The following is a 13,221-nucleotide window of genomic DNA, read 5'->3' on the forward strand; positions in this document are numbered from 1 at the left end:
CCCAAACCCAATAATTCATATAATTGTGTGTATGCAATTAACATGCGAGTTCCACTAATCCTGCACTGCCATTGCTTTCCCGCTTGTCATGCTCTCACTTGATCTGTACTGGGAGGGGAGAGAGGTCCAAAGAGGAGCAAACAGCAAAGGCTTGGGCTCAGACAACCAAACTGATGCGGTAATGCTGAAGGAGCTGCTTTGTAGTTCCTAGGTTGTGTGTTCCTTTCTACCTGCAGGGAGGTAAATAAGTAGGTTTTTCCTAAACTCTCAGTGATCTCTACTGAGCACCCCCATGGTGTTCCTCTTTGTGCACGTATTGCTTTGTGCAGCAGAAGAAGCACAGAAGTAAAGGCTCTGTTGCAGTAAGGCCCAGAGAAGCGGTTTTGTGTACAGTATGCCTTTAAGTGTGAAAGAGTCCCTCTGAAGGCTGTTTCGCCATACAGCGGGAGAATGCTTCAGAAAAAGAACAAAAAACTTCATAATTATATCATAGTTCTGTATCTCATTTCCTTAAAAGTTACATTAGTTACTCACAGCTGAAGTGTAAAAACTTGCATCACCCCCTTCTCCAACGTATTTATACCTTGCTTGTCCACAAAGCCATTATTCCCATCTAAGCTAACAGAGTCATGTAATAAAACAGGTCTTTCAGTAGATACTTTAATTGAAACAAGAAATAGAATTAGCAAGTTCAGGCTATAATTTTATTAACAGTTTCAAGAGAAAAAAAAAAGTGGCTTTTAGGTTCATTTTCCTATGCTGCTTACATCTGCAATACTGAATTTCCAGTATCTTGTTTCTTGTTATATAGAATTAAGCAATTCCAAAGCTTCTTTCTGTACCTGAAATATAAAAATATAACAAAATAATACTTTGTGGTTACAGGCTTTTCTAGCAAAGCTTATTATCATGCAGACACCCCAAAGCTTCACCACAGTTCTTTAGTGGTGTTCTAAGACTAGTCAGTTACTTTCCCCTAGTTTAAGATGCTTAATGTTTTAAACATGAATGGGAATAAACGTCTTAAACTAGACCTGTCAGTACAATTGACTTATTAAACATACTGTTTAGTTGGGTTGAATGCAAGATGAACTCTTGATTTGCTACTGTTAGACTGAAAGTAGCGTGTACTGAGTTATCCTATTCCTGACATAACCAACCAACCTCAAGTTTTGAGAACTACAGAGAACAGCTAAGGAAGTGTGAAAGATTGTGCATCACACTCCCTGTGCCTGAGGATTCTGAGTAAAACGTAGTAAAATTTGAAGATCAGTGGTAATAAAGAATAAAAAGCTGCTGGCCCTCACAGAGCAAGCAGTGCAGGCACTGCAAGGCAGAGTTGCAGGCAGTAGGAAGTGAAAAAAGTTCCAAATACCTACTTGGGCCTACAGAAACAAGAATCCCAGCTTCTCTGTACAGGTCAGTTTCCTTCTTACTGGACTGCACTGTTTGGGATCTTATGTTTGTGACACCAGTGAGTTTTCCATTTTACACAGTGATCCCCAGAAGGGAGAGGGTGTCACCTCTGTTTAGCAGCTGTGCAGCCTTTTGGAGATAAATAAGGAAATACATGTTTGCAAGGAGGCTGAGCACTGCCACAGCAGAGGAATGGTTTAACAACTTGGCTACTGAAGGGAAGTCGCTACTGGCTTCTTTTGTTTGGTTTGCAAAGGCAGGCAAGGCTTTTGTCACCACTAGTTTCACACACACATCCAGCTACTAGTAAATGTCCAACAGACGGACCAGTTCCAGACAGACCGCTACTCTTTTAGGCTATTGAATTCCCACGCATATTGCACAACTGTGGAAGAAAGGAACTCTTGTTCATTTCTGCTTCGTGGGAGGAACAGTTTGATTCCTGCTAGAGAGTCCACAGAGAAGGGAAAACATGAATAGCGATTTTTCTGAGGCATGAAATGCAAAATCCTACTGAAGCATGTCTTAAAGTTTGGACATTCGGAAAGTCACAGTCCTGTTTGGATGTCTTTGGTGACAGTTGTTACTGAAACACTGTAGCTTTCCACTGACACTAAGATCAATCAACCATAATAAAAGTAAGTTGGAATCAGGCTTTGTTAGTCTAGGTGCTAACAAAAAACACCTGCCATTACTGTGGTTTACAAGTCTACTGGTTACCCTTCATGAAGCACACACCATGTACAAGTTTGTTTAGGTAGGAAGCAGATGCCTACCTATCCAAACCAGGTTCCTGAGCAGTTCAAAAGGGTCAGTAATGCCTCAGCCAGCTGGCATAGGAGAGTTGCAGCCAAACACACACTACCTGCCATTCGTCTCGATTCACATACTCTGAATCTCTACTGCAATACTGGGTTTTATGGATCTAGCAAGTTTTTGATGCATCCATGCTTTTTTCTTCCTCCTGTTCTGATTCCACTTAAGGGAGTGTTTTTAAGCTTTTCCAAAATATGGACTTCTACCTTTCCAGTTTTAGGCATAAGAAAAGTGAACCTTCATAACAGAGGTTAACTCAGGTGCCTGCCTTAATCTCAACACAGTTAAGGATGGGTAGTTGTTCACATCAGAAAACTATCACTGTTTTTTATTAACAGAACACCACCAACCATTCAGAGGCAGTTACCAACTAAATAGAATTTTCTAGTGTCTGGGCATGATGCAGGAATACAGGTACTTAGCTAGAAGTTATTCTGAAGTAACCACTCCATTTTCATGATGTGACACAGGTCGGTTACCATTTCAGTTCTTAGCTTCCTACCTGTTTGTCCTCTTCTGTATGTGCAGGATACTCCTTCGCTTTGCTTAACCACAGAAGAGCCATCTTTTTGTTGTTTAACTTCAGGTATGTCTTCCCCAGAAAGAGCAAATTTTTGCTGTAGAAATTTGGGTCAGCTGTACAGAGACAGGAAAAGCATTCCATGATAATGAGCAGCATACTACCAAAGCCACGATATAGCATCATGCCTTTAAACCCTTATTTCAGAAAAAGATTAATAGTGTTTTGGCTTTGGATCAAAAGGAACACAGTGTAAAACTATAACACTTTCTAGACTTTGGTTTCCTACATGGTTATGTTAGCTAGCATATTTTGCACAATAATAAAGTACACATAGGCAGGTAAATGCCTGGCTGTAGAAAAAGTGCAGTTTGATAATGGTGACAGAGGCTGAGAGCAGCAGTACTGCCTGCTCCCCTCTTCCAGCAGGCGGACCCACTCTGTGGTGTGCTTCAGTAGTAAGCTGCAACTCTACCTTTAGCACTGCTGTATACTCCAATACTTGTTAGATTTTTTCAGTCATTGACTATTACTCTGTTCTTAACATTTCAAATTCCAGCGGACAAAAATCATAGCTGCACAAAAAGACACACATCAGTTAAAAAAAAAGTAAATAAATATATATATAATATTGTAATATATAATAATATAAAATATACAGATTGCTCCAAAAGCAATGCCTTATTTATTTCTATGGAAACTACAACAAAGACCACAGTAACACTATTTGATAGCTAGCTACAAAACACTATTTTTCCCACATGTCACTACCATTATTTAGGGCCACAAAGACGATTAGGGGTCTGGAGGATCTCCCATACAAGGAAAGACTGAGGGACCTGAAACTGTTCATCCTGGAGAAGACTGAGATGGGATCTCATCAATACTTATACAGATCTCAGGTGCGGGAATCAAATGGATAGGACCAGGTTCTTTTCAGTTGTGCCTGGCAATGGGACAAGGGACAACAGGCACAAAACACAACGCAGGAGGTTCCATACAAACACGTGAAACAACTTCCCTACCATGAGGATAACAGAGCACTGGTACAGGCTGCCCAGAGAGACAGCAGAGTCTCCTCTGGAGATATTCAAGACCTGTCCAGGAATTCTTCCTGTGTAACCTACTGCAGGGAACCTGCTTTAGCAGGGGGTTGGACTCCATGATCTCCAGAGGTCCCTTCCAACATCTACTATGATTAGCTGTGCATTTTCACCAGTAATGAACAAGACCCTACATGCCATGTTTGTAAAAATCTGCACCAGCAGAGGTGACCACTGTGCCACTGCAGAAACGCACCACCCACCACCTCACTGTGCTCACATCCACTGTTTGGTGGATATAAACGTTCAGCAAGCATCAATGAACATCAGTGGAGTCAGTCAGCGACACCCCTTTGCTTCCTACACGCTTCCATGTCAGATGCCACTTCATCAGACTGCCCCTCTGCTGCCATCTGTCACACGGCAACAAAATGAAATGGAACACATGTGGGAAGTTCAACCTCTACTGCCATACCACCAACACTTGCCTCTGAGATTGTGAGCCAATGTAATGAAATAGGAGGCATTACTTTCAGAGCCGCCCTTGTATTTATGTATACATATAATACCAAATACAGGTAAACAATATGGAGGTGTTTTGGAGGCATGCTTTAAGGTGAAGTCTACCATTCCAGTCCACAGACACAGTCCCTGCCACACAGGGAAAGGTACATAATAAACTTTTCCTTCAGGCTTCACTGACACATCAATACAGAAGTCTTTCACAGAACATTGCCTTCCTTTATCTTTCAGGATGTCAGTTTTGCTTGGGGCCTCTCTCTTGGGGAAATAATAGTTACATATTTTCTTTTACGAGGACAGTTTTACTACCAGTTGGATAGGTACTCTGATCCAAATGACAACTGAAATCATATAAAAATGTTGTCTCTGTCAACCTACTGAGAATACAGGGGGGGTTGGAACGTTAAGAATGACCGATGTAGAAATTCCACTTCTGCTTGCTTCTTTGTTCCAGTTGAATGCCTTGGGGAAAAGTATGAAGGGCTCCCCAGCACACCCCGGAGAACATGCAGTCCAACCCCTGATCAAGTATGAGCAACCCTGAGCCCAGGCGGGCCTCTGAGGACCTCCAAGGAGGAGACCAGACCCACAGCTTCTAAATTCCTCCACTCCAGCACTCCAGTTCGTGCCCATTGCCTGTGTCCCGGCATAGCACCACTCAGCAGAGCCGAGCCTGGCTCCGTAGCGTCCTCTTGGCACCTCTTCGGGTGTTTACACCATTACGAGGCTCCGCCCCCCCAAACCTTTCCCTCTGCTCGAGTTCCTACGCCATCTCGGTGGCCCCCTGCTGGACTCTCTCCACTATGTGGCCAGCTCTGACACTGAAGGGCGCAGAGCTGCACCCAGTACTGCAGGTTAAGCTCTGAGTTAAGAAGAATCGCCGTTCCCGGCCCGCGGGCTGACGTAGCGCACAACCGGACTCGGCTCGGAACACCGTTACGCCGTTCTAGAGGCTGAGGCCGACTGAAAAATAACGTCTTCCCTGACCGGGAATCGAACCCGGGCCGCGGCGGTGAGAGCGCCGAATCCTAACCACTAGACCACCAGGGAGCGTGGTGGCAGAACCTCCAGTGACACTATTGTGTACAACACTAGGAGCTTGTCAGGTGACACCTCCAGTCTCTCTGTTCTGTTGGTGCTGCTACACTTACAAACTATTCAAGATAATTACAAGTGCAAAAGGTCTATGAATGATAGCTTGCAACAAAAGAGAATATCGTGTCTGCAGAAACCAACAAGAATTACCTTCCTCCGCCATGTGGAAGTAACGAAGAGCCTGCAAAAGATAAGGCTGTCTTTAGTACGGGGCACACTGACCTGAACGCAGCAACCCAAATCACTGTGCATGCTCAGCATAGCTGAGGAAGGACATCTGCTTGTCCTGTCCATCATCTTACGTGCAGGAATTCAGCATGATACTCATTTAGTGTACAATCAGATTGGACCTCTCCTCAACAGCATTACTTATCCAGCTATTTCCTGCCACTGTCATTCTTGTTTAAGTATAGCACCTTCTATTTCTCCTTAAAAAAATCTGATGCTCTATTTCCAGTCTTCAACTTGTCAAGATCATTTTTATTTCTACCTTCCAGTACATCTACAATCCCTCCAAGCCAGCTGTCAAGTATAAACTGAATAACTGAAACAAAATCTTGTCATTAATATCAACAAATGCTTTGGGAAGAACCAATTCCTACAAAGCAGCAGTCAGTATCCTCCCACCTGAAGAGAATAAACCCTTACGAAATGCGCGTGAATTTTTTCAGTTAGCTTTCCATCCCACACCTTCACTCTTATCTCCTCCCGATGCTGCCAGCTGGAGGGAAAATACTGCCACAGACCTTACAGTGAGGATGTATCTACAAAGCAGTTTTTGTACTAAACTGCACCAGTCTTATCAGCATGGTTCACCTACAGGCTTTGGGACAAGATTTTATTTCTTCAGTGACTTTAATTGCTGCAGAACTCCACGTTGGGATTGGCAAAGTTCTGCAGAAATCCTGGCTGTCGCTGTATTCTTCTGAAGGTGATTTTCAGCAAAACTCAAAAGCTTGACATTCTGTTACAAAGTTCTATTTCTTTTTTCCAATCAGCTCTTCAATTGCTTTCTGTCTTTCAAGCAGCCTTCTGCAATTACTTTCTAGTGACTCCTCATCCCACTCAACTTACAACAACAACAGATAGCAGGCCAGGGATTGGATTGTTCTAACACCACACAAAGATTACAGCAGCTACAGGAAACTTTCCTGCGACCAATCTAATTTTCAAGCTGTTATATCTGTGCACATAAATACTGTGCACATACATACTGTGTTAGACACCTGTACAATCAACAAATGTACAGTTAGCAGAGTGGCTAGGATAGTATATTTACAGGTTTTATAGTTAGAAAGATTATCGTGGTGGAAGGAGATGATCAAAAAAATAAACGAAATGCTCACCTGTATGCTAGGCTCGCAGTAGAAAACTCCAAAGGGAGGGATCTCCAGAAAGAGATCCTTCCCCAGTGGCAGTCAGCCCTTTAATGGGGTCTAGGAGAGGTGCAGCCAGGCGCCACCCCTTCTGGTCACACAGGTGAATTGCCTTCACCTGTGCTCCCATGGCTGACTCAGTGCTCGCCTCCCATACACCACCCCAGAACACAGACATCTGCACAGTCAGATTCAGGGTGTCTGACAGCAGAAATTTTCACAGCAAAGACGACCAAAAATACTTCAACCTCTCTGAAAAATGGATGTTATGGCACCAGTGGATGAGAAAAAGGTATTCATTAGTGGATAATAATAAATCAAGCTGCAAACTTATAAATCCATACTTATTCCATCAGAAGAGTTTTGTATAGAAAATAATCAGCATTGCCTGCTATTCTAAGAACTTACAAGCGGTCAGTTCTGTCAAGAAAGTGAGTAAAAACACATCAACAGCTCGGTGGGGTAAATAATAACGAGAAATATTTTCCTACTGTACCTCTTCATATGTGGAAGTCGGAGGTGTTGCAAATAGCATTGCAGCTATCTTTCGTTGGTACCACGGCAATTCAGCAAAGGAGTAACACCTGGAGCAGAAGGAAACATTTGTATATAAGCTTCACATTACTCCTCTGTTTGGAATCAACGCTCTCATATCTTGGATGTCATAACCAGCTGCTGCTAAGAGCCACAACAACTGCAGTCACAGCACAAGTTCTTACAACTGCTCAACCCAACTCCAAGTGTTTGAAATTGCTGCAAGAAGTTTTGGGGCATCTTCTTCTGGGAGCTTTGGGTACACGAGGCTGGAGACAGTTATTAACCACCAGACAGCCTTTCAGCTTGTAGTATTTTAGCAATTAATGCATATTTCATATTGTTCTAAAATATTTGCAATAACTGAGTGCAACTTACATCAACATTGCGTACAAAGGCAGGCCTGCAGCCTGATAGACTGATTTATAAGAATGAAAATAATGAGAAAAATCAAAAGTACTTCCAGTCCTTTGCCTGCACTGCAAGAGCGGCAGTACAAATTTCAGTAAGCAGTAAATACAATCTCAGAGATATTTGGTGATGGCAGCCATCAATGAAATCCAATATAAATTCAGCGTTGAATTTTGTCTCCATTCATAGTAGTCAGAACAAAATGAGCAGTGCTCACCACCTCTCATGTGCACTGTGGAGATATACACACGTCTGCAAATAAGTTTTTTGCTATTTTAATACAGTAGAACACAGAACTACAATGAGCAATTATCTTTCATCTTTCTGAACTGTTTAAGAATTAACAGTCACATGCTTCCCAGGCATGACTAAACCTTCCCATTCAATAGGTTTCCACTGAATTATTCCGAGCACTTCTGCAATTCAATAGTCCATTTATATTCCAGCAGTATTTTTTTTATTTTTTCCATATCTGGCCTATATTCTAGCATTTTTCTTTGCCACATGTTAACTTACCAAACGCCCATAAGATGAACTGATGTTGCATCTTTCGGATTCAGTTCAATGGCTCTCTAGTGCAGGAAGAAAATAAAATTAATTACAAAAAAAAAACAGATGTAAAAGTTTATTTTGACACATCTGGCTTAAAATACATTAAACAACAACAAAAAACATGCTGACTTGTTGTCCTTACTATTAATTAAACCACAATAATCACGTGTAGAATTTCAAGGACACAGTGTTAGCTTCGTGTACAACTGAATCCACTCACCTCCAAAACCTGAAGAGACTGACAGACTTCTGAGCAGTTATGTTTAGCGGGTCAGTCTCACATGAGACTCGACATACCGAGATTTTGATCTTATTTCTTGCAGAACAAAATTAGTCAGCAGACCTTCATCTTTTCCAGCCGTTGTCTTTCACTGGTACCTAATGCACAGTTACAGTGATGGCCACACACCCTTTTCTCAGTAGCACAGCTAGACTTCATGTAGGCCCAAGAGATGTCAGCAGCACTTCGGCTGTCTCAACGCTCTCTTCTACAGGAATTTTGCTATAGCAGGAGCTAAGCTGTATCCCTCATTCATTTGGAACCCAGAACCAGCACAATAAGCCTCAAATCAAATTGACACCAGGATATTTCACATTTGCAAATTTTCACCAAAAGATGATTCCTAAGTCACACACAATCTATGTATTAGACACATTAAGGCAGTCATTCAAATTACCTCAAAGTGCTCTTTGATAACAAAGGCATTTCCAATTTTAACCTTGATTCCTTCATAATCTCCGACATCACTGAGACAAATTGCATACCACTGTAATTCAAAGTACAAAATTAAAATACTTAATAAAGCAGTATAACTACCAACAGTATATTAAACAAACAAAAAAAGCAGAACAGCTACCACCACCACCCAGCAAGAGGTATTTGTTATGAACAGTTTTAGCAGCACCAAGCAACCCGCTAGGCTGAATGGATAATGGAATCAACGTCCTCTTCTTGTCCAAGATGTCAACACCGTTGATCATACTTTGTTACCTCCCTACCTGAGAGAAGCAGCCCAAAACAATGGCAGAATAAGGCTAGACCTGAAGTCTTCCCAACAAAACTCTACAGAACTATTGATACACACATACAGCACGCTGGAGGGGTGGTGTGTGAAACATTTTTCAGGCTACGTCAGAGGAGACCAACTGTAAATGGTATGATCCCGTACAGATTGAACCAGCTTTTGTTTCCTGTATCCTGTCTGAACTCTAATCTTAGAAACATATCAACAAGAATTAGAAGTGAGAGAGCGAGAATCATGGTGAGGATCACTCATTTTTAACTGAAAAGTTAAATTACACAGAAGCTTGCTGAAACAGAACTATGACTTTACTTGAGGTTTCCACCGGCAGAAATCAAAGAACAAGACTTCAGTTACGTTATTTTGCTTGGCTTACCTTGTGTGCTGCAGAATTTGCTTCGTTTTTTTCTAGTGCCCTTTTTGCATACTCAAGGGAATCATATGCCAGTTGTCTTTTCTCTTCTGCAGAAGTAATGCTAAGCTGAGCTAAATCTCGTGATGCTCGTGCCAGCCGCCACAACAACTCTGCATCCTCACTAGTTATGAACAGAAACATCAACATTTTAAAGTAATAATGGCAACTAAGCAAGCAAAGGTCTCCAATCAGTCTCATCTGATTGCATCTCAAGAGGGTGATGTGACAACAGTATTATCATCTGGCATTTGGGCTGCACGGAACTTAAAGGTAACAAACAACAAATAGAAGCCTAACATTACACACTGCCTGAGGATATAGCTATGTAAGTAAGGAGCTTTTTCATTCAGACTCAAATCCTAGCAGGGGACAAATAAAAACTAAAAGAAGGAACAGCTGGTCAGCACTGAAAATAAAATGAAACAATGACTCCCAAAAGTCAAATTTTCAATACCTAAATTCTAGGTACTCCAGTCATTGCAATTGTGCGTAGACACATTGTGACTTTTTTCTAATATATTTTAGAGCATTTTCCAAGTAACAAAACAAAGAAAAAAAAAATCTCCCTGCAAGAACGAAAAACTGCAGTGCTAACCCTGCTCCCACAGCTGCATTCAGCCAACAATCAGACAGAATCATTAAGGTTGGAAAAGACCTCTACCAACCATCCACCTACCACCAATACTGCCCACTAAGCCATGCCCCTAAGTACCACGTCCAGGCAGTTCTTAAACACCTCCAAGGACAGTGACTCCACCACCTCCCAGGGCAGCCCGCTCCAATACCTCACCACTCCTTCTGAGAAGAAATTTTCCCTAATAGCCAAGCTGAACCTCCCCTAACACAACTTGAACTTCCTCTCATCCTATCATTAAGTCCTTTCTTCATTCACTTTTCCACCAGGATGGAAAAGATCAAGAATGCTTTCCTACTTAAAAAGAAGTAGAAAGCAAGGCTCTCCAGCATACCATAACAAGAATATCAGTTGGAATCTGGTACAGAAAAACACAGTTAAAAAAAAGTCAAAGTAACATGAAGATATTCAGAGCAGTCAAGTACCTATTTTTATGCTGAACCAGCAACTGATAGAGCTTTTCAGTTTCTCCACTCCCATACAGGTAGTCTGCTTGCTCTATAACTTCTGCCACTTAAGAACAAATGAAAATTGTGGAAACAGAAGAACAAATTACATGTAATTAGGATATTAAGGCATAAACAAAATGTTTTAGAGCAAGACAATTTAACTGAAACACAAAGAACAAGTTATGAATTTTTTAGGGCATCGTACACAACTGCATGGTAGACTTAGATAAGCTACTTACAGTGAACAACCAGGCGGAGATACTGTGCCAAATACATGGAATTAAGAAATGGCTTTCAGTAACACAGAGAGCTTAGAGTGCTTAATGGATTTACCACTTAATAGCATTTTTCTTAAAGCATCAGACAGCAGAAGTAATTTCTTTGTGAAAATGGCAGGAAATAATAATAATTAAAAAAAAAAGCATGAAAAATATGACCAGAAAGGCAAATGTAGGAGAGTAGTGAGTGCTGAAACACCTTCATTAGTATATGCACAGAGTTTAAATCTAATCACTTTAAATATATATATATATATAAAAATTTATTCATGGTTTTCATATGGTTCCACAGTTTTGCTAAAGACAACTGCAGGCTGAGTAGGGCTCATTCTTTTACTCAGCGAGCAAAATGAAATGCTGCTCAGAGATCTTCCAGATGAACTCCTTAAGGATTTTGAAAAAAAATCAGAACTGTCTTTTTAGTGCATCCATTTATGCCCTAAGCACCCATCGTACTTATGACACATCAGTTCTTTTTTTCTATAGAATATTTTAAAGCTGACAACAGAGACGTGGGATCACTATTTCCACAACTAGCCGAATACAATCATAGAACCACAGAATCGTTTGAGTTGGAAGGGACTACTGAAGGTCATCTAGTCCAACTGCCTGCAATTAGTCCAACTTCCCTGCAAAGTGATGTAATAAGGTAAATATGTAAATGAAATAATGTAATAATCTGATATCTATGTATATAGTACATGAAAATAGCATTTCACAGACAATACACAATACAGGATTCTAACAGGAGAACAAATGGAATTAGGAGGAAAAAAAAAACCACAAATGAGAGTAGGTTGATCATTCTTTTGAAGCATGTAGCTGTATAGGAAAAAAAAAAAAATCACATTTTGTGATTTTTGCTTATTGTTCTGCCAACAGTAAAACACGAAAAAAATCAAGTCCAAAGCCCTGCCTAATTTCTTAGGATTTTCAGCTACGCTTATCTCTGGCATTAGTCCTTGGTTTGTGACCAAACATCTAAGTGAAAACATAAGCTCAAGTCCTGCTTCAAAAATTTCCCTCTTGAAAAAAACAGAATGCTTACACAAGTTATCTGCTGAACATGGCAGCTGTGGTATGGCTGTTGTGTTTTGCAGCAGTGTGGTTTTAATTATGGGATAAAAAAAAAATAAAACGGAGACTACTAAACAAAACTCCACTTTTAGCTGAAAAAGTTCCTAGAACATAACTCACTGGAAATGAGAGCACTCCGGGTAACATTTTAACTCTGCTCTCCCTAAATGCTGACTCCCAACTATTTCAGTCCACATGGACATTTGACTGTGTGCCACAGAGCACAAGTTCCTAACTTTGTGTTTGCTTCCTGAGGTGCCCTGAACACCACTGCCATAATGACTGAAGGCTGAGAATTCAAACTTCTCAACACAGCTCTTGCTAGGCGTTTTAGACTTTATCTAAGTCATTAGGCTTTTATTTCTTTGGCGTCTATCAGGGATTTCTCTTTACTCTTGATTACACAGTATCTCTTCCTTGTTTCTCACAGAAAGCACAGTGACATCTCTCCTCTCAGCAGTGTAAGTGCACGACCCACGTGAGAGCACTAACAGAGACCAGTGGCAAACTAACAGCACTGCCTTCCTCGTGCATTACCTTTGAAGCTGGCATGAACCTCAGCGGAGCCAGAGATCAGCCTGAGAGCCTCACACAGCACGAAGGACCCCGTGGAAAGCGCAACCCCCCTCCTAAGGCTTTTTCTAAGCACCTGCGCGGGATCATAAGGCGAGCATCAATAAACACTGTAATTCTGAATTATATCTTTTTTCTTGCAACGGTTTCAAAGGAGCACGAGGACCCAACTTCCAGAGAAACAACCCTTTGCACCTCCTCCCGCCGCTCCCCCGCCGGCTGCGGACAGCGCTGCGGACAGCCCAGCACAGCGGGCCCGCAGCACCGCCGCCGCCGCCCGGTACCTCGCTCCCGCCGAGCCCCCGCCAGCCCCGCGCCGCCTCCCTCAGGAGCGGCCCAAGGAGCGGCCCCAGGCGGGCGGGACAGAGGCGAAGGGGCTGCGTCAGCGCCACCACGATAGCGGCCATCACTCAGAGCCGTCCACCAGGGGAGGAGAAGGTGCGAGCGAGCAGGGCCGGCACTCAGAGCGGAGCCGCGCATGCTCTCCT

At 42.1% G+C, this 13,221-nt stretch overlaps 1 protein-coding gene and 1 non-coding gene across 3 annotated transcripts; both read right to left on the minus strand.

Annotated features, from left to right (window-relative positions):
• Positions 1–646: 646 nt before the first annotated feature.
• Positions 647–13,221, minus strand: RMDN1 (regulator of microtubule dynamics 1). Of its 2 annotated transcripts, none has more exons than XM_046920293.1 (10): positions 12,929–13,221; positions 12,698–12,809; positions 10,782–10,869; positions 9,684–9,843; positions 8,963–9,052; positions 8,250–8,305; positions 7,285–7,372; positions 5,563–5,593; positions 2,735–2,868; positions 647–842 (listed from the first exon to the last, which is right to left on the minus strand). In XM_046920293.1, exons 1-10 carry the CDS (start codon positions 13,211–13,213, stop codon positions 804–806), a joined length of 1,083 nt encoding a protein of 360 aa, XP_046776249.1. In that variant the 5' UTR covers positions 13,214–13,221; the 3' UTR covers positions 647–803. The 2 variants fall into 2 exon arrangements, with proteins under 2 accessions (XP_046776249.1, NP_001264341.1); NM_001277412.2 differs by having other exon boundaries at positions 13,018–13,196.
• Positions 5,296–5,367, minus strand: TRNAE-CUC. Its single transcript has one exon. It is a non-coding gene; the product is annotated as a tRNA-Glu (tRNA).

This window comes from Gallus gallus, chromosome 2 (genome assembly GCF_016699485.2).
Source record: "Gallus gallus isolate bGalGal1 chromosome 2, bGalGal1.mat.broiler.GRCg7b, whole genome shotgun sequence".
Taxonomy (NCBI): Eukaryota; Metazoa; Chordata; class Aves; order Galliformes; family Phasianidae; genus Gallus; species Gallus gallus.

What these genes read in the sequence shown, in the direction of transcription:
- RMDN1 (XM_046920293.1), bottom strand. Translation starts at nt 13,213, where the DNA reads ATGCGCGGCTCCGCTCTGAGTGCCGGCCCTGCTCGCTCGCACCTTCTC. An exon ending in CAAATTCTGCAGCACACAAG is followed by an intron (nt 9,053 to 9,683) that starts GTAAGCCAAGCA and finishes TTTGAATTACAG; the next exon opens with TGGTATGCAATTTGTCTCAG. An exon ending in ATACAGAAGAGGACAAACAG is followed by an intron (nt 843 to 2,734) that starts GTAGGAAGCTAA and finishes TTTATATTTCAG; the next exon opens with GTACAGAAAGAAGCTTTGGA.